This window comes from Saxophila tyrrhenica (genome assembly GCF_035928015.1).
Source record: "Saxophila tyrrhenica strain CCFEE 5935 chromosome Unknown scaffold_2, whole genome shotgun sequence".
Taxonomy (NCBI): Eukaryota; Fungi; Ascomycota; class Dothideomycetes; order Mycosphaerellales; family Extremaceae; genus Saxophila; species Saxophila tyrrhenica.
Window position 1 is genome coordinate 1888455 of NW_027041734.1, and position 20477 is coordinate 1908931.

Below are 20477 nucleotides of genomic sequence, written 5' to 3' on the forward strand. Positions count from 1 at the left end.
TGCCTCGCCTGCTCCGGCATCCACCGCAGCCTTGGCGTCCACATCTCCTTCGTTCGCAGTGTGACCATGGACGCCTTCAAGACGGCAGAAGTGAAACGGATGGAATACGGAGGCAACAAGCCTTGGAAAGAGTTCTTCAATGCCCACAGCAGCAACAAACTTCTTGGGCGGGACTTCGACAGCTGCACGATCAGTGAACGATATGATAGCGAGGCGGGCGAGGAGTGGAAAGACAGGCTGACGTCCAAGGTGGAGGGAACGGAGTATGTGCCCGGCACGTCTAAGAGAAAAGAGCCAGTGGCCAAGAAGGCGACGGTGGAGAGTGCTGGCCCTACACCCTCTGGCAGTGGCAGGAATACACCAATGGGCAACGTGCGGTCACCACCACCTCAGAGAACCGCCTCGCCTTCACAGAAATCTCGCAACGAAGCCTACTTCGCTTCCAAAGGCTCCGAAAATGCCTCGCGCCCTGAAGGACTCCCACCTTCTCAAGGCGGCAAGTACGGTGGCTTCGGTTCTGGACCTCCTCCCACTGCCTCATCGAGCAACGGCGGCTTCCAGGACGATCCTGTTGCAGCCCTGACAAAAGGATTTGGCTGGCTCTCTTCCAACCTCACGAAACAAGCAGCCACCATCAACTCGACGTACCTTCAACCAGGTCTGCAAAACCTCGCGCAACAGGACTTTGCCGCTCAAGCCCGCCAGACTGCTTTGCAAGCTGGCACGTTTGTTCAGCAGGGCGCAAAAGGGGTAGGCGACCAGTTCAACAAGTTCGTCGATCCGGACATGCCACAGTCTGGTCAGCAGAGCGGCGGTAAGCAATGTCGAGACTGAAGAGTGCTCAGTGGTGCTGTGTACTGACATTGCTTTAGGAGCCCCAAGACGAGCCGAGCCAGCACAAAAGGACTTTTGGGACTCTTTCGGACAACCACCAGCAGGGCCACCGAAGGAGAAGCAGTCCTTCTGGGACGACTTTGCTGCGGCGGGTGAGCAGAAACAGTACGTACACTATCATCGACCGCCAGTTGGAGAAATGCGCTAATCCTGCTGTCCACCAGGGTGCAAGCACAGCCCAAGCCAAGCAGCATCGGCACCAGCGCCATGAAGACGACTACCGGTACTGGTGCAGGCGGCGCTGGAGCGAAGAAGGATGATGACGAATGGGGCGCATGGTAGGACCGGCATCTCTCAAGACTGCGCTTCGCGTCGCACATCTCGCACATGGTGGAGCTGCCGGAGGCTGAGGATATGAGTGCCGAGTGGGAGGGACGAGTATGATGATGCTTATGAGCGTTGGTGTCTGGAGTTGTACATCTGTTTGAACTCCTTTGGATTGAACTAGACAGGGGTGGCCTCCAAGGGTCAGAGCGAGTCGTGTGACAGACCTTCTCACAGATAACAAGAACCCATCAACATTCCAGAATCATGCGGCCTTTTCGTGCATTTTGATACCGGAGAAGATTGACAGACATGCTCGGTAGGCCGCTTTCACCATCACTGGCTCGCTGGGCTCTGAACTCGCGATTAAAGTTAATGGGTAGAAGGCTTCTCTGTCACCGACACTCAATCAAGCACTATAGAGCGTTCTGTACTGTCTGACTCTCAGCCAGGAAATGGAAAATTGTCCTCGACAACATTGCCCCTTAACCAGCGCTCTGCGAGGATTCCACATCAACACCGGTTTCGAGAAGCTTGCTAACTCTCCCAACTATCCTGCCCCGACCGCTCCATTGCTTCCTGGAGCTCGGGTGGCGGTAGAGAGCTGATGTAACAGTCGCCGCCGAGTCCAGAGCCAGCTGAAAGCGACTCAGCATGGTGCGAAGCTGCTGATATTGTCGCGGAGAAGATAGAGACTTAAGGAAAGACGGTGGGCCTCTCGAAGTCCACAAGCTGATGGAAGTAGCTTGGGAGGATGCAGGGCTGGTGATACCGTGTTGGAGAACAACAGTGCGATGGGAGGGGTGTGCAGTTTCTGCCGGCTGTTGTACCCATCACTTTAGGTGTCTGCGATGGCCGCGCACTTGGGCTTGCGGTCGAGCTGAGCGTGTTTCTGTGTGCCGCGTTGCACTTGCATGGGTTATGGAGCGTCACTTCGATCCACTCGATTCGACAGCGGCAGCGAGAAGGAGACCAGAGCCGATGAGGACGAGGAGAGGCAGGGGAACAACAGCGAAGGCGAAGACGAAGACGAAGACGAAGACTAGATGGAAGTGGCAGAGCAGTGTAAAGCAGAAGAAGTGTTAGGTCAAGCAGCGGTATAACAACAACAGCAAAACAAAACCAGCAGCAGAAGCCTCAACGGCTTTGCACAAAAAACAGAATGCAAACAGTAATCCCATCCTCAATCAATCATCCAACGCCATCATCATCCCTTCATCGTCGTCGTGTGGTGGTCGGCAGTGACTCTTCAGCAAGCCTCGCCACGCTTGTTGACCCTGTTGCCATTGCCATCGATGGAGCACTTGAGCCACGTAGAATCATCGGCGTGATCGTCATTGCCGGGGTAGAGGATGACGGTCTTGTGCTCGGTCGGCGTCGGCTCGGCCGGTGTCGGCTCAGGAGCGTTGGTCATCGAGTAGACGTAGGTCGGGTCGCTGTGGGGGGGCTCCATGGTGTGCGAGACAAAGCTGACGATCGGGGTGGTCGGCTCGGGCTTGGGCTTGGGCACGCAGGAGATCTTGACGGAGTGGGCGGCGATCTGCTGCAGCGGAGAGCATAGGCCCATGTAGTCCCTCATTTCTGGGAGAGGTCAGCCGGGCCACAAAGGGAGAAGTTGGGCGAGCGACGACGGTGAGTAGTGGCGGAGGGTTGGTGGAAGACCGCAGGCAAGGCAGTGAGAGGTGAAAGATGAGCATGATGGTGAGCGAGGTCAAGAGAGAAGAAGCAACTCACGGGGAAAGACTTCAGCCTGGCCCTTGCAGTCCGCCATGCTGTAAGCAGTGAGGGTGCAGATGTTGTCCCTGTCCTCGTCCAATTCATCGCTCGGCTTGATCATGAAGCTGCTGAAGGGCACCTCATTCTCAGAGAAGGTCTTGCAGTGAGGATCGTGCAGCTCGGTGTCCTTGCGGATGTGGTAGGCCTCCTCACACTTGTCGGTGCTGAAGCGGTGGAAGTCGATCTCCATCGCAGTGGCGGAGAGCACGGCCGTGGCCAAGAGGGCGAGCTGGGTTGTGTTGACCATTTTGATCTGTGAGCGGCGTCAGTGAAGGTCATGGAAGTCAGAGGCTCGAGTGATGGTTGGGGTGAGGACTCACTGTTGGGATGGGTGAAGCTGGCGGTGATGATGTTCACGGCAGCAAGAGCTGGATGGTTGCAGAGTTGTTGATGGAGGGCGGAGATGTATGGCTGATGTGGAAGATGTCGCTGTGCAAGTTGCTGCTTGAAGATGTGATGAGAGAAGAAGAAGAAGAAGAGAAGAGAGAAAGGAAGAGAAGACATACTTGACTGTGAGCACAGTCCACCTCAACAGATCGTGTTGGAGGCAGGTGCTACGTGGTTGGGTCGCGACCGGAGTGAAGAGGAAGTCGCATGTTGCCGTCAGAAGGAAGCGGCATGGTCGAATGACCAATGGGAGGGCTTGGTCCTTGACGACTCTTGCTCATTCAGGGTATCATATCAAGCGACACGGTCGGTGTTGCTATCTTCAAGACGTCTGCGCCATCGTGTTGATTGCACATGCGCCCTCGGTCAGCCAAAACGAGCAGGAGTAAGCCTCGTAGGCATTGACACAAGCCCATCACCGCCCGTCCTCACGCCCACACGCCTTCCACCCAGGTCATCGACTAAGAAACCACGGATCAGGACTCGGCTCCTTCTCCACGAGCGCCTGCATCTGCGGGTACGCCTGCGCCTGCTGCTGCGCTGGAGCTGGACTCTCCATCACCCTCGATGACTCTTTAGGCCACCCCCCCTGTCCCGGCCAGCTTGAATCCGTGCGGAAATCGTTCGGTCCAGTGAGTACTCTAGCAGGCTTCAGTGTCAAAAATGTCGGCTCTGGGAATGGTGACGTGTGCTGTTCTGAAGCCAGCCTTGCGGTCAGTATGGAGGGTGGCGCGGTTCTTTCAGTTGAGAAGGCTTGTGGTACGAAAGCTGGGGAAGGTGTTGGATCAGAAGGTGGGTGAGTTGGTGGGTTGGCTTGGGCTGGTTGATAGGAGTGCCAAGGAGGGTGATGTTGCTGTTGGTGCTGCTGCGTGGGTGTGTAAGGTAGTTGATATGGTAATGGACGCTTGTCGTTGGTCTGAGGTGTCTGGACCGGTCGCTGGAGTGGCCGCTGAAGTGGTTCAAGAGGAGGTTTCTCCCAGGACGGTAAATCATATTGCACTCCACCACCGTTCCCAGCTGGATCTAAGCTGGCGTTCTGCTTGGGGGTGCTCTGCTTGGGCGGTACTTTCGCGTCCTCGCTACGTTTCAGTAGCTCCGCCAGCGATAGATCGTCATTGATGAGTGGCTTGCCATAGTTGGCCCCAAACGTCATCCGTTTCCTCTTCTTCCCAACATTCGGTGGTAGCCCAGCCGACGCCTCGCCATAAGCAGCCTGCGTGTCCAGCAACGCTCCCGCCAGGCCGTTCTCCTGCCGGTCTCCTCCTCCGCCACCCATCCGCTGCACCACACCACCCTCTGCACACCCCATATGCATCCGAGCACCGCTCCGCCGCGGCGCAGGCTTCCTCTCCGCATACGTTGGATGCACAGCGAAATGCTTATAGGACACCTCGATTCTCGTCTTCTCTGGGCAACACTTCACACTGATACTCCCCTTGCAATCCCAAGTCTGCTTCCTGACCTCCACTCTCTCAGATAGAGGCACGATTTGATTCCTCGCCGCGCCGTTCGCGTGCCGGTCCTTGTTCTGCAACGAGTCCTGACATATATACGAGAAGCGCAACCCATTCTCGTTCTTCGCGCTCCAGGAGTTGTTGAAGCTGTAGCGGAACCAATCTGCGGCTTCGATAGCGGCTTGAATGCCGCGAGAGGCGGCTCGTTGTACGCTGGCTTGGGACACGGAGTCGGAGATGTCGACGATTTCTTGGACGGTGGCTATGGGCTGTTGCTTACGCTCGCCACCTTTGAAGGCATATTGTTGGTCTTCTTCGGCGTCGGCCCAACGGGTCTTGAACTTGGAAGGGATGTCGTGCTCGCCGCCTTCAGAGTAGGGGCCTATGACGGGTCGGTGGAGAGGTATGAGGGCGGTGGATTCGAGGAACAGCTCGCAGCTGGTACAACCGGGGGCGGTAGAGTATGGAGCCGCCTCAGTGGCATTCTTGAGCACCTTCTCGAGCTCTGAGAGCGTTGCGCAGGTCTGCTGGACTGTTCGTGCGGATCAGTCGGCTGTCTGAAGGGCGGAGAAGAGAGCACGTACAGTGGTCAGGGCCGTCCAGCACTTGGGTTGTTCGTCCCATACTACCACCACTCGCCTGGGGCTATGAGGAAAGGTAGAGAGGTAGGCGCATGGTTGTTCACTCAGTCCGCAATGCGCCTGGTGAGCTCTAGATCGCTGCGAGGCAGCTCGAAGTCAGGGTCCAGATATGGAGAAGGCAAAGAACAGCGGGACATATCGAGTACAGTTGCATGTATATCGTCTTTGAATAGCATAATAAGACTCGCTACATCTACATCTTCGACCTCCTCCCACTTTTCACTCCAGTCACAGACTCCCCGCTCATCAAGAAGTCCGGATACTGCCACGCTCCTCTCCCATCCGACGCCCCACTCGTCCTCCATTGCCCCCCATCTACCACCATGACCGTCCCGTTCTGATACGAGGCTGCCTCCGAGAAGAGAAACACAGTCGCATCAGCAATCTCCTTCACTTCGCCCCACCGACCTAATGGAATGCCCTTCTTGCTGGCCTTCACGCTTTCCGGGTCACTCCTTCCTAATCTCTCCATGCCCTCCGTTCCTGAGATTGGGCCAGGCGTGATGACGTTGGATGTGATGCCATAGGGTCCGTACTCGATGGCGATGCTGTTCGAGATCTGATCCACAGCAGCTTTGGCAGCCATAACGTGCGCCTGCATTGGCTTGCCAACGAAATGGAAGCTTGCGCTGATGAAGATCATCCTTCCACCAGTCCCGTTGGGATACTGCTTGCCCGTGTTCGTGTGCTTCTTAGCACTCTCGACTAGATAAGGTAGACAGGCTTTGGCGGTGATGAAGGATCCGAGCGCGTCAATGTCCATGACCGTCTTGAACGCATTTGAGCTGAGTTGATTGATGGGCGCAAGGAAGTTGCCAGCTGCTCCAGCGATGGCGAAGTCGATGCCTCCGAGCTCCTTTGCGCATCGGTCTGCTGCTGCTTTGAGTGCGGCAGGATCTCGTACGTCGACGTTGCCGATGCCGATGACCTTGGAGCCAGGGCGGACCGTGGCGATGTCCTCTGCGCCTTTCTCCGTCTTCTCAACATTGCGGCCGATGATACAGGCGTTTCCTCCTAGAGCCACGAAGGCGCGGACTTGCATAGAGCAGATCGTGCCGGCGCCTCCAGTGCAGAATAGGACCTTGTTGTCGAAGATGCCATCCTTCCAGATCGAGCTGAGGTATTCCTCGCGAGGGACCGGCATGACTGCTGTAGGTCTTTCCAATTACTGGAAAGTGTTCAGACGAGCAGGAAAAGTGAAGGTCTAGGATCAGGAGTTGGGAATTCAAACGTGCTTATGTTGGCCGTTTTCCTTCGGCCGTAATGTTGCGATGAGTGGGATCCTTTGACGGTCCTGCTTCGACAGCTTTTTGAGAGCTCGAAGGTTTTACGTCCGAGGGTATCCTCTGATGCAGGTCGTTGCAAAAGGCGACGAGGAAGTGCTCCGTTGTGATGGTGTTTAGTAACTGGCATCAACTCGGTCGTCAACCGAGGCTCCTTCCTTCTTGGGCGGAAGAAGCAAGGGCCAACCTCAGAGCTCACTTGCATGACGCCAAGCGATAGCCGCCGCCTTCGTCAGTCAGGTACAACGTCGAGCTCGACAAGACCGTAAAAGCTGTGCTCCAAGACATATAGCATCAACGAATCGAGCGACAACACCACCATCAACATGCCTTCCGCGGTCGCCCTCTGCAAGTTCGTGGGCACCATCTCTCTGGGCCTGTTGACGGTTAGTCTCAATCCCACTTCATCCCATCGATATAACTAACCCGACCACCCCAGGGCGTCTCCTACACCTTATCAACCCAATCCCTCCCTTCCCTCCTCACGCTACCCTCCGCCACGCCCGCCGCCTACACGCTCGCGCAAACAAGCCGCCTCGCCACCCTCCACATCCGCACCCTCAGCACCGTCGCCACGCTCGCGCTCGCGTCGGCGTATTACCTCTCACCAGCTCGGCTGCGACATCCATACCTTCTCTGGACTTCTCTGGCGGCGGCGATGAGTGGAGGTTTGAATTTGGCGATGGACAAGCGGATGAAGCAGAGGGTGGTGAAGGGACCGGAGGAGGAGGAGATAAGTGATGTGAATGGCGAGCAGGTCGAGAAGAGGGCGAGGGAGCAGCAGTGGATTGAGTTTGTGAGGGCGGGAGTTAGTGGGGTGGGCTTTGTGATGGGCGTGGTTGGACTGTGGGGTGACGGGGCGTGAGGCGAAGGATGATGATGATGGCATGATTTACGGTATGATCAATTGCACGACGAGGACAGCCTAGAAGAGATGCAGAGGCGAGTGGGTTGATCTGAGTGATCTGGAGAGCTTGGAGCAGTATTGGTATAGAGCAGTGGGCACCCATCTCAACCTGTTCTCCTACTTGCATACATGTACGCGAGAAGCCTGGCTGTCGTCATCTCAACTAAACCACCTCAAGTGACGGAGAAGCGACCGCTGCGTTGTGGGAGGGAATACGAAGCGTCTCCGACATGAATCTCGCCCGCCACAGTACGTTGAGGCAGGTAAGTGGCTGATTTTGTTTACGCAAACGGAGAAACCGGCGAACAGAGAACAGGTGTAGTCTCCAACTTTCGATCTTCCCATTCCCAGACAAAACTCGAGAGTAGCAAAACGGTGATGTCTTGATGGGACGTTGTTGCGATCATCTCCTGTTTGTGATCAGCCGAGTGCGCATACCGGAGCTACCTTGGTTGTTGTGCTTGTTGGTCGTGTCCGAGAGCTCAACATCAGCGACGTGCTCCTGATCCATGCGCACCACCACCGCTCCTCGCGTGCGATCTGTCCTCGCGCGATGTGCGAGAAGCACGCCTGCGGCGATCATGGCAGCAGAGCAGCTAGCCGCGACGGAGAGTCTTTCTGAGTCGCATAGAGGGGTGTTTTCGTTCGGAAGGCGATTGGAGCCCGTTTACCAGTCCAAATTTGCATCATCTGGCACTGGGCGGAGAGACTTCGTTGTTGAAGAGATCCAGATTAGGAACAGCCGGCGCCCGATGTATCAACGACACCAGCCCTCCATCACCTGCTGGAACCTCATCTTGCATCGAGGTCCTCGAGACACCAGGTAAGCGCAGACTGCTCAGCCATTCCGAGTAGTACAGATCAACAGATCCGAACATCGAACCGCATCGGAATCTTCCTCGTTCCCACGTGCATCTCCTTGATCCAAGGAGTGTGCCAGGGTTTACCTTCAACGGGGTGATATTCGCGCTGTATACATGTAGGTAAAGCATCTGTCCCACATGCACCTAAAAGCTCTGCCTCGTGCGCCACAGTTGCCCCTGTGTCTTGCTGGCGCCAGCGGCTAAGCCCCAAGACCCAATCCACACCTCTCTTGAAGTAGCCGAATGAAGACGGTGGCGGCCTCCGAAAATACGGTAAAAGTGTTGCCAGGTTCGGGGGGGCACAGAGCACAACCACTTGTTCCAAACTGACACTTTCGACATATTCTTTGTCTCGCTGACATCGGAAAGAACAATTTTCGCCTCTCATACCTCGCAGAAGGAAGTGCTCCAGGATTTGGCAAAGGAAGACTACCTGAGGTCGTTCTTTCCACTGGTAAGGGTTCGTGTACTTCCTACGTCGCCAGTGGTTCCACCATATGTCTCCAAGTGCATCGGCGAGGACCTCACAAGGGGTCACGGCCATTGAATGCATGTCTCTTATACCTTCCTCGTCTCCCACAGATTCCACGTCCTCCATGTCTCTAGGATCGACGAGAACCATAAGAGAGCTGTGTATTGACGCGCCTGCGAGAAGAAGCCTAAGTACCAGATGGACCTTCTTCGCGTCAAGTTTGCCGACGATAGCAGAGAGTAGAAGATTCAGATCGCCCTGGGAATCGAGTAGCCCAACGTTATCGTTGATGTTCTGAAAAACGTAGGCCGTTTGCCCAATATATGCAGCGAAATGTGCCACAGACAGGGACGGCAGAGTCTCGGAAGCAAGAGTATGGTAGCCGAAACCGTCCCACCACACTCGGATGTCCCGGAGAGCCATGTGCTGAGCGACAATCCTCTCGTAATGCCAAAGGAATTCAGTTGAAAAGTGCCGACTCTGATACAATTGTAAAGGCGAAAAGTAATCTTGTGGTGAGAATGATTGGGCCTCGCTCCATACGCCGGGTCGATTGTCCAAGAGGAATACAGCCTCTGCGAGTCGCAGCCGTACAAATACATCGGGAGATTGCTGTATTAAGGAGCCCCCAGGAAGCTCATCGCGGTCTGCTTTGGTCAAGACGAAGTCCTTCAAAGTGCGATGGATGAATTGAACTCGTTGCAAGAAGAAGCGGTCTGTGGGTCCGGGACTTGACGAGCGATGATAGAGGTCGTAAGGCGCACGCTCTACTATTTCAAGCATTCCGTGCGTATAGCTATCAAGTTGGAGCCTAAGCCTGTGAAGCCGCTCTGCGACCTCTGTTTCGGAAAACTGCTCGAATTTGCAATTGCAGGGGAACTCAGGATCTCTCTCCAGGTCTTCGAGCCAGGTGTATACCAACGCATTCGGCGGATCCCATTCGGGATTTTGTGCAGTGATGAGCAACATCTGATCTACGCGAATCCGATCTCGCGTTGGAAGTGTATCGAAAAGCCGATCGTACAGCCGATTGAGGTCAGATGGCGTGCTGGAGAGCAGTCTCCACATATCCTCAGGGCTGTCTCGGCGTGCTGCGGAGATCAAAAGCAGGCGAATGATCATGCAAGCCCACAAGAGCACTCCTTCCGCTTGGCGAATAATGCCCAGAACCAAGTGCCAGTAAATCCCCTCCATCCAGTCAAAGCTCAAATCCTGACGAAGCGTGGTCGCAGCATATAGGTAGATGTCGCTTCTTGTCAGCTCGTGGAGATGTATTCTCGAGTCAGAAGAAGCCGAGAACGAGTCCAGGATCTCGACGTGAGGCCGGGAGCTGACGCATAGCTTTACATCCTTACGGCAGGCCCACCTTTTGATCGATAGAGCGAGTCCACGCTGTTCGAGGCGGTCGGCGTGATGGTCAGAATACTCGTCCAGACCATCGAGGAAGAAACAGAACCGATGGTTTGGGTACTGGCCCTGCCTAGACAAGAATGTCTCGAATGCAGCTCGGATCTTCGCTGGTCGAAACATTGTTGTCTCAGCTGATGAGTCCCCTCGCGCACCTCGAAAATGTGCCCAAGCTTCCGGGAAGAGCTCAGGTATAAGCTCAGGTGCCTGTTTCAAAACTTCGAACAGAAGAGCTCGAAAAAGTCCTTCTTTGGACGCCTGGATCTTGGTCCTCGAGTTCCAAAAGTAGAATTTCCCAAGGATGAGTTTCTTGTCCTTAGCCCACCCCCGAAGAAGATTTTGAGCGTGAGTGTGGTTGCAGAGATACTTCATCAGTGTTGACTTTCCGGATCCGGCTTTGCCAGATATATGGAAAACACTCCCTCGCTCTCGGAGCCATGATTGAAAGGCGCTTCTTGCTGCCTCCCGCTTCGAATGTTCGTCAGCAAGAAGCGTTCGAACTTTCTGTTCATACATATGCTCGGCATCAAACTCATCTTGCCCAACGTTTGCGTAGCTCGATCCAGTATCCGTGACGGTGGGATCGTCCGTGTTGACCCCGCCAAGCATCCACTCGAACGTGTGCGCTCCAGGATCTCGAATGTCATCTTCTCGGTCGAACATAGAGTTGAATTTGAGGTTGTTGAGAGTGGACTTCTCAGCCGTGATGTCCACGATGGAAGACTGTAGCTTTAGCAGCATGCCTCGAAGATCTTCCAGTGAGGTACTAATTTTGGAGATTCGTGCGGGCAAGGTATTGGCATTCACTCTCGTAGACAAGCTCCTGTATGGCCTCCAGAGCCGTGAAGACTTGTCAGCAGAGATGAGTGGATACTCGAGAGCTTTTTGACACTTTCGGTATTTGTGGTGATGCTAGATTCAAGTTGTTGGAGCTCAGCCTTGACTGAGGATTGTTCATCGCTATTGCGCATCGTCAGTGACCCACGAAGAGAGAGTGAAGAACTTGTGACAACGCACCCCAGCATCATTACGAGTCTCATGACAATCTGAGAACGATACTCGCTTAGTCTCGACTCAATCGCTAGAACGTCTTCTCGCTTCCTCATCGACTCCATCGCAGCCCTGATGCTTCGAAACAATGACTTCTTGCCAGCCACTTCCATCTCATTCAGGATTGCAGTCAGCTTGTCGGACAGGCCAATGCAGTCGCTTGCGAGCTTCTGTAATGCTCTCTCGTGCTGGGATGAAGCCTTGCCGGTGGATGGTAAGGCGTTCGTAGTATCACACAGATCCGCGATCACGTTCTTGATATGTAAGTTTTCTGTCGTTATACCATTTGCTGAATGTTGCAGTTCGTGCGCACCGGCAACAAGTTTACTGGCAAAGTCGACAAAAGCCAACACGTTGGCAGCCAGACCGATGGCTGATAGTGGATCCATGGCGAGCACTGTTGAAATTGCTGAGATCTGCCTCCGGCGGTAGACTGCCAACGATGAGCCTCTGCAAGCCAACGAGTTGTAACTTCAGCATCCACAATGTAGAAGGCAAAGGAGTTTGGTGTATCTCTGGGCGAGAACGAGCGTTCAGCTCCTCTTGAGAGAAGTGCGGCTGCTTTCCCATCTTGACGGGACCGGCGCCAGCGAGTTGCACAACCGCAAGGCTGCGAGCACGAGGCTGTAGCCAAGAGCCGCGGGATGTACCTCATGCATGTTCATATGCGTCAGTTGGCCCTCCAGCACCGTGCTCTTGGAAGTCAAATCAATAAGTGCTCCTGCTTCGGTCACTAGTTGTTCTGCCACCATCGTTATGAAACGTCCACGCCTTGATGAACGACCAGGAGATTTCGTCGAAACGGTATACTTGGCAAAGCGTACAGATATTCCGGCAGACGCGTCGTCCCGAGCCGCTGCAGCAGTTGACTTCGGTTCAAAACACAAGACCTGAGATCCATTCTCGCGACTCAATGCCGAGAAACCCGACGTATGCGCACGCTCAGTCTTTGCAACGATGGCAGACTACAGCAAGCTGAAGGTCGCTGAACTGCGCGATGTCCTCAAGGAACGAGGGATCCCATCAACCGGCTTGACGCGCAAACAGCAGATCGTCGATGCGCTTGAGGCACATGATGCGAGCCAGAACGAGACTGGAGAGGCCGGTGATGCTCCTGCTGCCGACGTCAATACGGAGGGTCGTGTGGAAGAAGCAGTGTCATCCGAAGGCGACGGTGTCGTGAGGGAAGACGGGGTGGACAGCGGCCCAGTTGAAGCCGACCAGCCGCGAGAGGCCGGTAAAGCCGATGCGGAGGGAATGGTGGGCGAGAACATGGAGGATGTGGGCAAGGAGCATGCTGTGACAAATGGTGTCGAGCCAGACGCAACCTCTATTCCAGTATCTGAGGTGCAAGGTGTCTCATCATCAGATGCTCAGCCGGCCACGATCGCAGACGAGAAGATGGAAGACCTAACCGCAACGCCTCAGATGGCTTCGCCAGTCTCGGATGGTCAATCTTCTGAGAACCGGAAGAGAAAACGCCGCAGCCCGACTCCGCCGCCGAGCGAAGATACCATCAACAAGAAGCTGAAGGCTGCCAAGGAAGAGCCAGTGAAGCTTCCCAACGACGACGTGGTCGAGAAAGCTCCGGTGCCCTTTGAGACGAGCAGCAACCCAGCCGACAGCAAAGAAGCACTGCCATATAGCACCAGCGACGATGTAATGGAGGTCAGCGATGCGCCTGTCGCTACAGATCCTACGTCAGATCTTACGAATGAGGCTCCTGCGTCACGAAACAAGTTCGACGGCGACATGGCAGACAAGACGGACGACACTACGATGCGAGCGCACTCGCCGCTTGAGGACGGCACTTCTGGGCCATCTTCAGTCCACCCAGTAACCCACAGCATCTACATCCGCGACCTCCTCCGTCCACTACAACCCCAACAGCTCCGCGACCACATCGTCACACTTGCTGCTCGGCCTGGCGAAGAGCCCGACGACTCTGTGATCACGACTCTCCACCTGGACAACATCCGCACCCACGCCTTCGTCTCGTTCGCTTCTACCTCCGCTGCATCACGCGTCCGCACTGCGCTTCATGGCGTTGTCTGGCCCGATGAGTCCACGCGCAAACAGCTGTGGGTCGATTACGTGCCAGACGAGCAGGTGCAAGACTGGATCGATCGGGAAATGGAGTCCGGCAACAGCAAGCGAGATGTGCGCAGGTGGGAAGTCGAGTACGGCACCTTGAACGACGGAACCGTGACTGCATCATTACAAGAAATTACTGCACCCACTGGACCTCGCCCAAGGACAAGTTTCAGCACTCAAGCTCCGGCACCTGGACAAGGCGTACTGAACGCTCCTCTTGGCCCACGCGGTCACCGGCCTTCCATCCCCACCGAACACTCTGTTGCTCCCATGGCCAGCAAGCAGAGCCCCATCAACTCCACGCCTGCTCCCGCTACATCCGCCTCCTTCAGCGTCCTTGATGAGCGGTTCTCTTCGACTACTACAAAACCCAAGGTCTACTATCTCCCAGTCTCTTCAGAGATAGCTGACAAGCGGCTAGACACTCTAGATCGCGAGACGAGCCGGACGTGGGAGGGTGGAAGGGCGATGAAGACGGCGACGGGGATTGAGCAGCAGGTGAGGAGGTATACGTTTGAAGACGGAGACAGGCTGGTGGATGGTGGGGTGGAGCGAGAGCATGGGTACCGTGGACCTGGGCCTGGGCCGTGGAGAGGTGGGAGTGGAGGCCACAGGGGTGGGCGAGGGTATGGGAGAGGATGGAGATGAAGCTCAAGTAAGTAGTCAATGCATGAATACCTTGTCTGACCGGCCGATTACGTCGCGCCATATTACTATGCAACTCTTCTCCAGTAATACTCTCGACGATGCTCTGCCCTTGACGTCCCGATGACAGCCCCGCACAACGCAGATAGCACAGCTATGTTCTCATCCTCTCAGTCTCCACCAGTCGAACAAGCAGGAAGCACTCCACACAGCACCGGATACCCAGAAAGAGAAGCGTCCCACCAAGCACCGGGTTCTCAAATAACCAACAATCTCATCCAAGCTGCAACAACACGAGCCTATGTCAGGCAGCACGCAACCTCCTTCATCATTTTCCTGTCGCAGAGAATATTCAACCCTGCTCGGAGAAACGCATCGCTGTAGCACACCACTAGCACCGGCCCAACGAGTCTTCGATAGTCCCTCGGAATCTGGCCTTGCGGTCGCATCTCCACGGGTTCGTCAATCTTCTACGGCGTGTTGTTCGGTGGCGCTCCTCTCAGCCCCAGCCTGTACGGAGGCCTCCACGAAGATTCCCGTCTCGGCGCCAACAGCAAGGCATACAGCGCAAATCCGCGCCGTCTTCACCCACTCCTCGTAGCATCGGCCAACACAGAAGTTGTAACCACATGGTAGCCGCACGGCTATCTCGTCTTCCGCGAAGATATGGTGGCACCAGTTACACTCTGATTCTGGCCCGTGCTTCGGCTCTTCTGCTGGCAACTCGGCCTTACACAATGGACAGGCGTTCGACTTCTTGAGCCAGTTGACCACGCAGCCTGTGTCGCAGAAGACGTGTCCGCAGGGCAGCTCAATAAGCACTTCGCCGTCTTTGAACTCGTCCATGCAGACGCCGCAAGTGTTGCATCCCGCCTGCTTAGCATCAGAGACGGCCTTGAGCGTCAGCGACGTGATGGATGCAATCGAGGCACCGTGATAGACTGGATTGGCGTTGGGATCAGCGGCTTCGTCCCACTGCTGCCAGCCGTCTCCACGTGCCGTGTCCGGATGGATCACACCCCAGTACTGCTCACTGGCATCCCAGAGCTCATAGTCAAGCAGACCCCGGCGAATGTTCAGCTTGTACTCAAAGTCTTCCAGCCTCCCGCGGTTGACAGTGTTTTTGATAGCACTTAGCAGCAACAGATCGTACTCAGCTGAGAACCATGAGCCCATGCAGTGAGGACAGATCGACGCCCGAAGATCGAACTCTTGCATACGCAGACTGTTTCTGTTTGTCGTCGCCAGCTCGCGTTCGTCCAGCAAGAAACCGCTGTTGCATCTGCCCGAGCACTCTGTCGAAGATGACCCGACGGACTGTGTCACCGTCCGGGCGCTTGTGTATGGTGAAGAGCCAGGTTTGTAGCATTTCGGCGAGATCCATGGTGGTGAATGTCATGGTCACGGATGGCTGAGCTGCGGAGCCGCCTTGAGCATGAGAGGCGGGCTGAACGTACGCGAGGTCCCGGCCGAAGATCTGATAGCTTGGTTCGGCGACTCCAGAGTCCTGGCTACAGAAGTTGAGTGATTCGAGGCGGACGTCAACAAGAGTTCCGCTTGTGTCGTAGACCTTCTGGCGCAGGATGAGCACGACCGCGTACCGAAGCTCTGCGGAGTCGTCCTCTTCGAAGCCGTCCTCTTCGGAGTCGCCTTCTTCGGAGTCGCCTTCTTCGGAGTCCCCCCTCTTCGGAGTCGTCCTCTGCCTCGTCGTCGGCCTCATATGCTGTGTCGGACTCTTCTGCTTCGTCAGACTCTTCTACTGCGTTGGACTCTTCTGCTTTGTCGGACTCGTCTACTTCGTCGGACTCGTCTACTTCGACGGGCTCTTCTTCTTCACCATTAGAGCTCTCAGGCGACTCAAAGTCCTCCTCCTCGCAAGAGGAAGGTTTGACTTCGCAGAAAGGCGTGCCCATCATGCCTTCCTGCACGAGAACAACGTCGACTGGTGAGAAGGAGTTCCAGAATTCCAAGAGCACAAACCCGCTAATTTCGCAAGGTCTTAGGGCGTCGAGGAACTTGTCGCGCATCGCGTTCAGTTCTGCCGTGTCGGTAGTGTCCTCCGACATGGTGGCGTTCAGAGAAGATGATGCGGGTACAGGTAGTGGCAGCTTGCGCGGCCAATGCGAGCGCGCGATGGGAGAAGAGGGCAGTCGAGAGATTGTGAAAGGCGCCGCGATTGCAGAGTGGTCGGATGCACAGGTCGAAAGGTGGTGTAGAAGCGTGTCGGGTGTTTATAAGCTGATGTGAAGTTTCTATAGGAAAAAGCGGCGTTGTGGAACTTAAGAAGTGGTTCAAGCGCAGGCATGTGACAACGAGTGAATGCAGTGGAGCCAAAACATCGAAAGACTGACTGTACCGATCCTACAGAGTTAAGCTCCCACATATATACAGTATTCCCGCCGTTGCAGCCTTGCCTTTGATCGGACTGAGTTGTTTGATGTTTCGTCTCGTCTATGGTATGTCATTGTTCGACAGCCCAAGCCCGTGGGCCACTCTATACTCATATTGACTGTAGGAGACTTTGGTAAGTACTGGCGAACATAGGTGTCAGGTTGGTGTGGTCATACACGATAGGCTCGTCGACTGTATAGGATAGGTGCCAAAACAGCGGTAGCAACACAAGATGGCGGGATGAAAGAAGGACATTTCGACCAATAGCCCTTTGTCCAATTGACAGTGGAGTGGAAGACCGGAGAACGTTCCTGAATACACTTACACCCGTAGTGCTCAACTTACAAGACATAAGCTTGAACCGACAGCCTGCAAGAGTCCCTCTCTGTGACGGGTTCTGCGTGCTGCCTGGTGCTGCTTCATGCTTCCAGCTCTTCCCCATGACACTTGCACACCCATATGACTCGCCAACAAAGAGAATCGCCACACACAACAAAGCATAGCCATGAACCTTCAACACCTTGCCCCTCCCTACCTCATCCCTCAGGGATAGGCCCACGACACTCCGGACACGAGCTCTTGTTCTTCAGCCACTGCTGGATGCAGTATCTGTCGAAGAAATGCTTGCACGGGAGCACCAAGACCTTCTCCCCATCCACAAAATCCTCCTTACAGACCTGACACTGCCTTTTCTCATCACCATCGTGCACGTACTTCTTGATTGGCAGAGCCGCGATGGTATCGTCAGAAGCGCCATTGAGAACCGGTGCAATGGAATGAGGGTCTTCCGCCTCGGGCCAGCGCTCGAACTCGCCATCATCACCGAGCTCGGCTGGGTCAGGGTAGAACCAGTCGTCGAGTTCGTGGTGATTGAAGTAGTATCCTCGGATGGCCAGGCGGACGAGCAGGCGATAGTAGGAGCGGCCGATATTCGCGATCCCTCGAAGCTCCTCTAAGCGCCGGATCATGCTAACTTGGTCGGTCAGGGAGCACACTCCGATGCAGACAGGGCAGATGGGGCGGCAGTTGGTGAGCGTGAACGCCCCCGCGCCCCCGGGGCGGACTTGAATCACGCCTTGGAGATCGACCATATCCTGAAGAAGTCCTTCTTCGCAATGAGCAGGACAGACGGAGCCGAAGATGCGGTCGAAGATGAGGTCGCCTCTTGGACCGTCGTGGAAACGAGGGAGCAGCTCGAATTTGAATGGTTCCAAGCCGATCTCATGGACAAGCTCGCAGATGTTGATGGACAGCGTCGGTGTGTGAAGTCGTGCGTTCGGGTACCAGAGATTGCCGACCCCGATATCGTTGCCGTAGACGCAGTAGCAATCGGCGCATGCTTTGGGTGCATTCTTATAGTAGTGCAGCTCACGTAGTCGAACGTCCGTCAGCTTCGCTGTAGTGGCGTCGTGAGCGAGCTTGTCGATAATATACAGCCTGTTGATGCTTGCTGATTCCGTGACATGAGCAGAAGGGTGATGGTGGTCAGCATGCTCAGTCAAACCACATTGGACAGCAAAGTTCACGCACCTGCCTATCCTCCTCTTCACGATCAGAGCTCGACAACGCAACCAACACCAGCCCCTTCACCTCCGCCTCGGTAAGGGTCTCGAGCATCTGCAATGCGACGTACTCTGGCCAGTTGGCTCGCGCCGTCTCCGCCCATGTCTCGAAATCCACAGCGACACGATCGAGGTGTGGCATGTTTTTTGCTACTCAGGGTGGAAGTGCTCAGGTCGACAGCAGCAGTACATAGGCTAAGAGATTTCCATTATACAGCCAGGTGAAGTTCTATAAGAAGATGCTCCTCCGGAATCTAGTGGAGCTAGATAGCGGGCCGGGGCGCTGACATTTGATCGAGAGTGAATGCAAAAAGAGAGTGGAGGCATGGAAATACTCACCAGCCCGGTATAGAGATAGATCTCCAGACTCCGTATACATATATGGGCGCTGCCACGTCTGCCTTGTCTCTGATCCGGCCTTGTCTCTGATCCAGTGGAAGTTTTTTGCAGCTTTGCTTGTCATTGTTCAGGGGTGATGGATTCACGAAGACAGTGGAAGGTTCGTCGTGAGACTTTCACTTACGTCCCAAGACCTACAGAGGAGTGCTGAAAAGATGCACCATTCCCTTCCTACCGTCTCCGGCTTGTGTCCTGTCCCATGCAACGTATCTACAACGTTGCGAGTGCTTCCAAAGACCCGCCGCCACGGAGGCACTCGAGAACACTCACGTCATCCTGCCACCACCTCTCCCCCGTCCACCATCGGTTCCTTGATCTCTCCCCACCCTCAGCCCTCTGGCAGCGGCATTCGACACTGCGGACAAGCATTCTTCTCCCGCAACCACGGCTGCACACACCCATCATGGTAGCAATGACCACACAGAAGCACGACCACCACCTGGCCGTCCTCGAATTCATCCGTACATACCGTGCACGGCACCTCGTCCTCCCCTAACTTGTTGTAGTTCCTCTTCAACAACCCCGCAATCGCAGCCTCCGAAGCAGGTTCAGGCGTCGGGAAGGCGTTCGGATCCTCAGCCTCATCCCACCGTTCGAACTCGTCGTCGTCCAGCAGGGTTGGCAGGACCGGGGTAGAAGAGGTCTCCGAGTTCCTCCCAGTTGCACTCGTAGCCGGGACGAGCGAGACGTTCGAGCAGACGGCAGTATGCTAGCTCCATGTTGTAGATTCCCATATATTCCTCGGATTCTGCAATCAGCCCGACTTGGTCGGCGAGGAGCCTAGAGCCCATACAGATGGGGCAGATGGGCTTGTGGTCCTGCAGCGTGAGCATGGTGCCGGGGAGGGTTCGATAGACAGCTCGGAGGCGTTCGGGGTTCTCGAGGAGGCCGTTGGTGCAGTGTGCTGGGCAGGTCGACTTGAAGATGCGCTCAAACACAAGATCTCCGCGAGGAGCGTCCGTGCTGTTGGGAATCACGTCAAGTTTGAACGGCTCGGCCTTGGTCGTTCCCTTCGAGACGACTTCAGCGATCTTGCTGAGGCTGATAGTCCTAGTAGCAGCGTGAAGAGGAGCATCTGGACCCAGCCAGCAGCCGGTCCCGAGCTGGTTGCCGAACAAGTGATAGCTGTCGGCGCATGCCTCGTCTGCTTGCAGATGATGGTGTAGCTCGCGAAGCAGTACGTCGATGAGCTTGCCTCCTTTGTCGCGAATGAGCTCGTCGATGACAAAGACCTTGTCTGGGCTTGGTTGCTGTTCATGGTCAGCACTCGTTTCATTGTCTCCGCCATGAGAGACAAAGACAGGGCCAGCTTCCCCCACCTGATGGTTGTCTTCGGTTTGTACATGAGCATCTTGAGCTCCATGCTGAAGCACCGCGCTATCAGACTCAACAGAGTACGGCAACTTGGCGAGCACGAACTGCCCAACTTTGGCGTCCTGAAAGTTGGCCAGGAGCCTGACCAACAGACGTCCTTCCTTGCTGGTAAGGATCATGGCCCTGCTGCACATGGAACGAGCGGAGGAGAGCGACATGAAAGGCATGCTGAAGGAGTTTGGATGTTGTCGTGGTTGAGGTGTGTTCGCGTGGTACGGAGAGCAGCTCCCGTGTCTGGAGCGTGTTTGCGCGGTGGTGATGGGAGCGTCGCTTGTTGGCGTGACTCTGGAGTACGTTCGTATGTTGTCAGGGAACTATGGTCTTGCGTGTAGTGGGTGTTTTCGTAGTGGTGGCAGGTGTGAGAAGGTTGAAGTACCGAATCGAAGAAGCGCGAGTATTTGTACCGCGTCGTATGTTTATACATCCCGAGTGGAGTGTTATAAAAAGATGACGACGCTTGGATCCGGCGGAGCCAGGCAGCCGGTCCGAGCGTCGACATGTGATCGCGAGTGAATGCAAAGTCGAACACAATATTGGATTTACTTACGCCTGAAGACCACGGACGCCGGAACGAGATGCCTCAAATACCAGGCCCAGCATGTTTGCCGTCGTCC

General features: G+C 55.4%; 9 protein-coding genes across 9 annotated transcripts; 3 read left to right on the plus strand and 6 right to left on the minus strand.

The window, feature by feature from the left end:
• Positions 1 to 66: 66 nt before the first annotated feature.
• Positions 67 to 1176, plus strand: GCS1 (Zn finger-containing GTPase- Activating Protein for ARF; the record flags this gene model as incomplete). The annotated part of the gene is made up of 3 exons (XM_064799124.1): positions 67 to 814; positions 873 to 999; positions 1059 to 1176. 3 exons carry the CDS (start codon positions 67 to 69, stop codon positions 1174 to 1176), a joined length of 993 nt encoding a protein of 330 aa, XP_064663451.1.
• A 1231-nt stretch (positions 1177 to 2407) lies between these two features.
• Positions 2408 to 3181, minus strand: LTR77_001866 (uncharacterized protein; the record flags this gene model as incomplete). The annotated part of the gene is made up of 2 exons (XM_064799125.1): positions 2408 to 2739; positions 2893 to 3181. 2 exons carry the CDS (start codon positions 3179 to 3181, stop codon positions 2408 to 2410), a joined length of 621 nt encoding a protein of 206 aa, XP_064663452.1.
• A 594-nt stretch (positions 3182 to 3775) lies between these two features.
• On the minus strand, positions 3776 to 6560 carry SPS19 (peroxisomal 2 4-dienoyl-CoA reductase sps19; the record flags this gene model as incomplete). Its single annotated transcript, XM_064799126.1, has 2 exons — positions 3776 to 5307; positions 5633 to 6560. 2 exons carry the CDS (start codon positions 6558 to 6560, stop codon positions 3776 to 3778), a joined length of 2460 nt encoding a protein of 819 aa, XP_064663453.1.
• Positions 6561 to 7025: 465 nt separating this feature from the next.
• On the plus strand, positions 7026 to 7564 carry LTR77_001868 (uncharacterized protein; the record flags this gene model as incomplete). Its single annotated transcript, XM_064799127.1, has 2 exons — positions 7026 to 7085; positions 7139 to 7564. The coding sequence occupies 2 exons, from the start codon at positions 7026 to 7028 to the stop codon at positions 7562 to 7564; spliced, it is 486 nt and encodes a 161-aa protein (XP_064663454.1).
• Positions 7565 to 8467: 903 nt separating this feature from the next.
• On the minus strand, positions 8468 to 11787 carry LTR77_001869 (uncharacterized protein; the record flags this gene model as incomplete). The annotated part of the gene is made up of 2 exons (XM_064799128.1): positions 8468 to 11171; positions 11366 to 11787. The coding sequence occupies 2 exons, from the start codon at positions 11785 to 11787 to the stop codon at positions 8468 to 8470; spliced, it is 3126 nt and encodes a 1041-aa protein (XP_064663455.1).
• Positions 11788 to 12355: 568 nt separating this feature from the next.
• LTR77_001870 (uncharacterized protein) lies at positions 12356 to 14140 on the plus strand (the record flags this gene model as incomplete). The annotated part of the gene is made up of 1 exon (XM_064799129.1): positions 12356 to 14140. One exon carries the CDS (start codon positions 12356 to 12358, stop codon positions 14138 to 14140), a length of 1785 nt encoding a protein of 594 aa, XP_064663456.1.
• A 459-nt stretch (positions 14141 to 14599) lies between these two features.
• LTR77_001871 (uncharacterized protein) lies at positions 14600 to 16203 on the minus strand (the record flags this gene model as incomplete). The annotated part of the gene is made up of 3 exons (XM_064799130.1): positions 14600 to 15269; positions 15358 to 15710; positions 15739 to 16203. The coding sequence occupies 3 exons, from the start codon at positions 16201 to 16203 to the stop codon at positions 14600 to 14602; spliced, it is 1488 nt and encodes a 495-aa protein (XP_064663457.1).
• Positions 16204 to 17064: 861 nt separating this feature from the next.
• LTR77_001872 (uncharacterized protein) lies at positions 17065 to 18232 on the minus strand (the record flags this gene model as incomplete). Its single annotated transcript, XM_064799131.1, has 2 exons — positions 17065 to 17946; positions 18059 to 18232. The coding sequence occupies 2 exons, from the start codon at positions 18230 to 18232 to the stop codon at positions 17065 to 17067; spliced, it is 1056 nt and encodes a 351-aa protein (XP_064663458.1).
• Positions 18233 to 19070: 838 nt separating this feature from the next.
• Positions 19071 to 20030, minus strand: LTR77_001873 (uncharacterized protein; the record flags this gene model as incomplete). The annotated part of the gene is made up of 1 exon (XM_064799132.1): positions 19071 to 20030. The coding sequence occupies one exon, from the start codon at positions 20028 to 20030 to the stop codon at positions 19071 to 19073; it is 960 nt and encodes a 319-aa protein (XP_064663459.1).
• Positions 20031 to 20477: the final 447 nt, after the last annotated feature.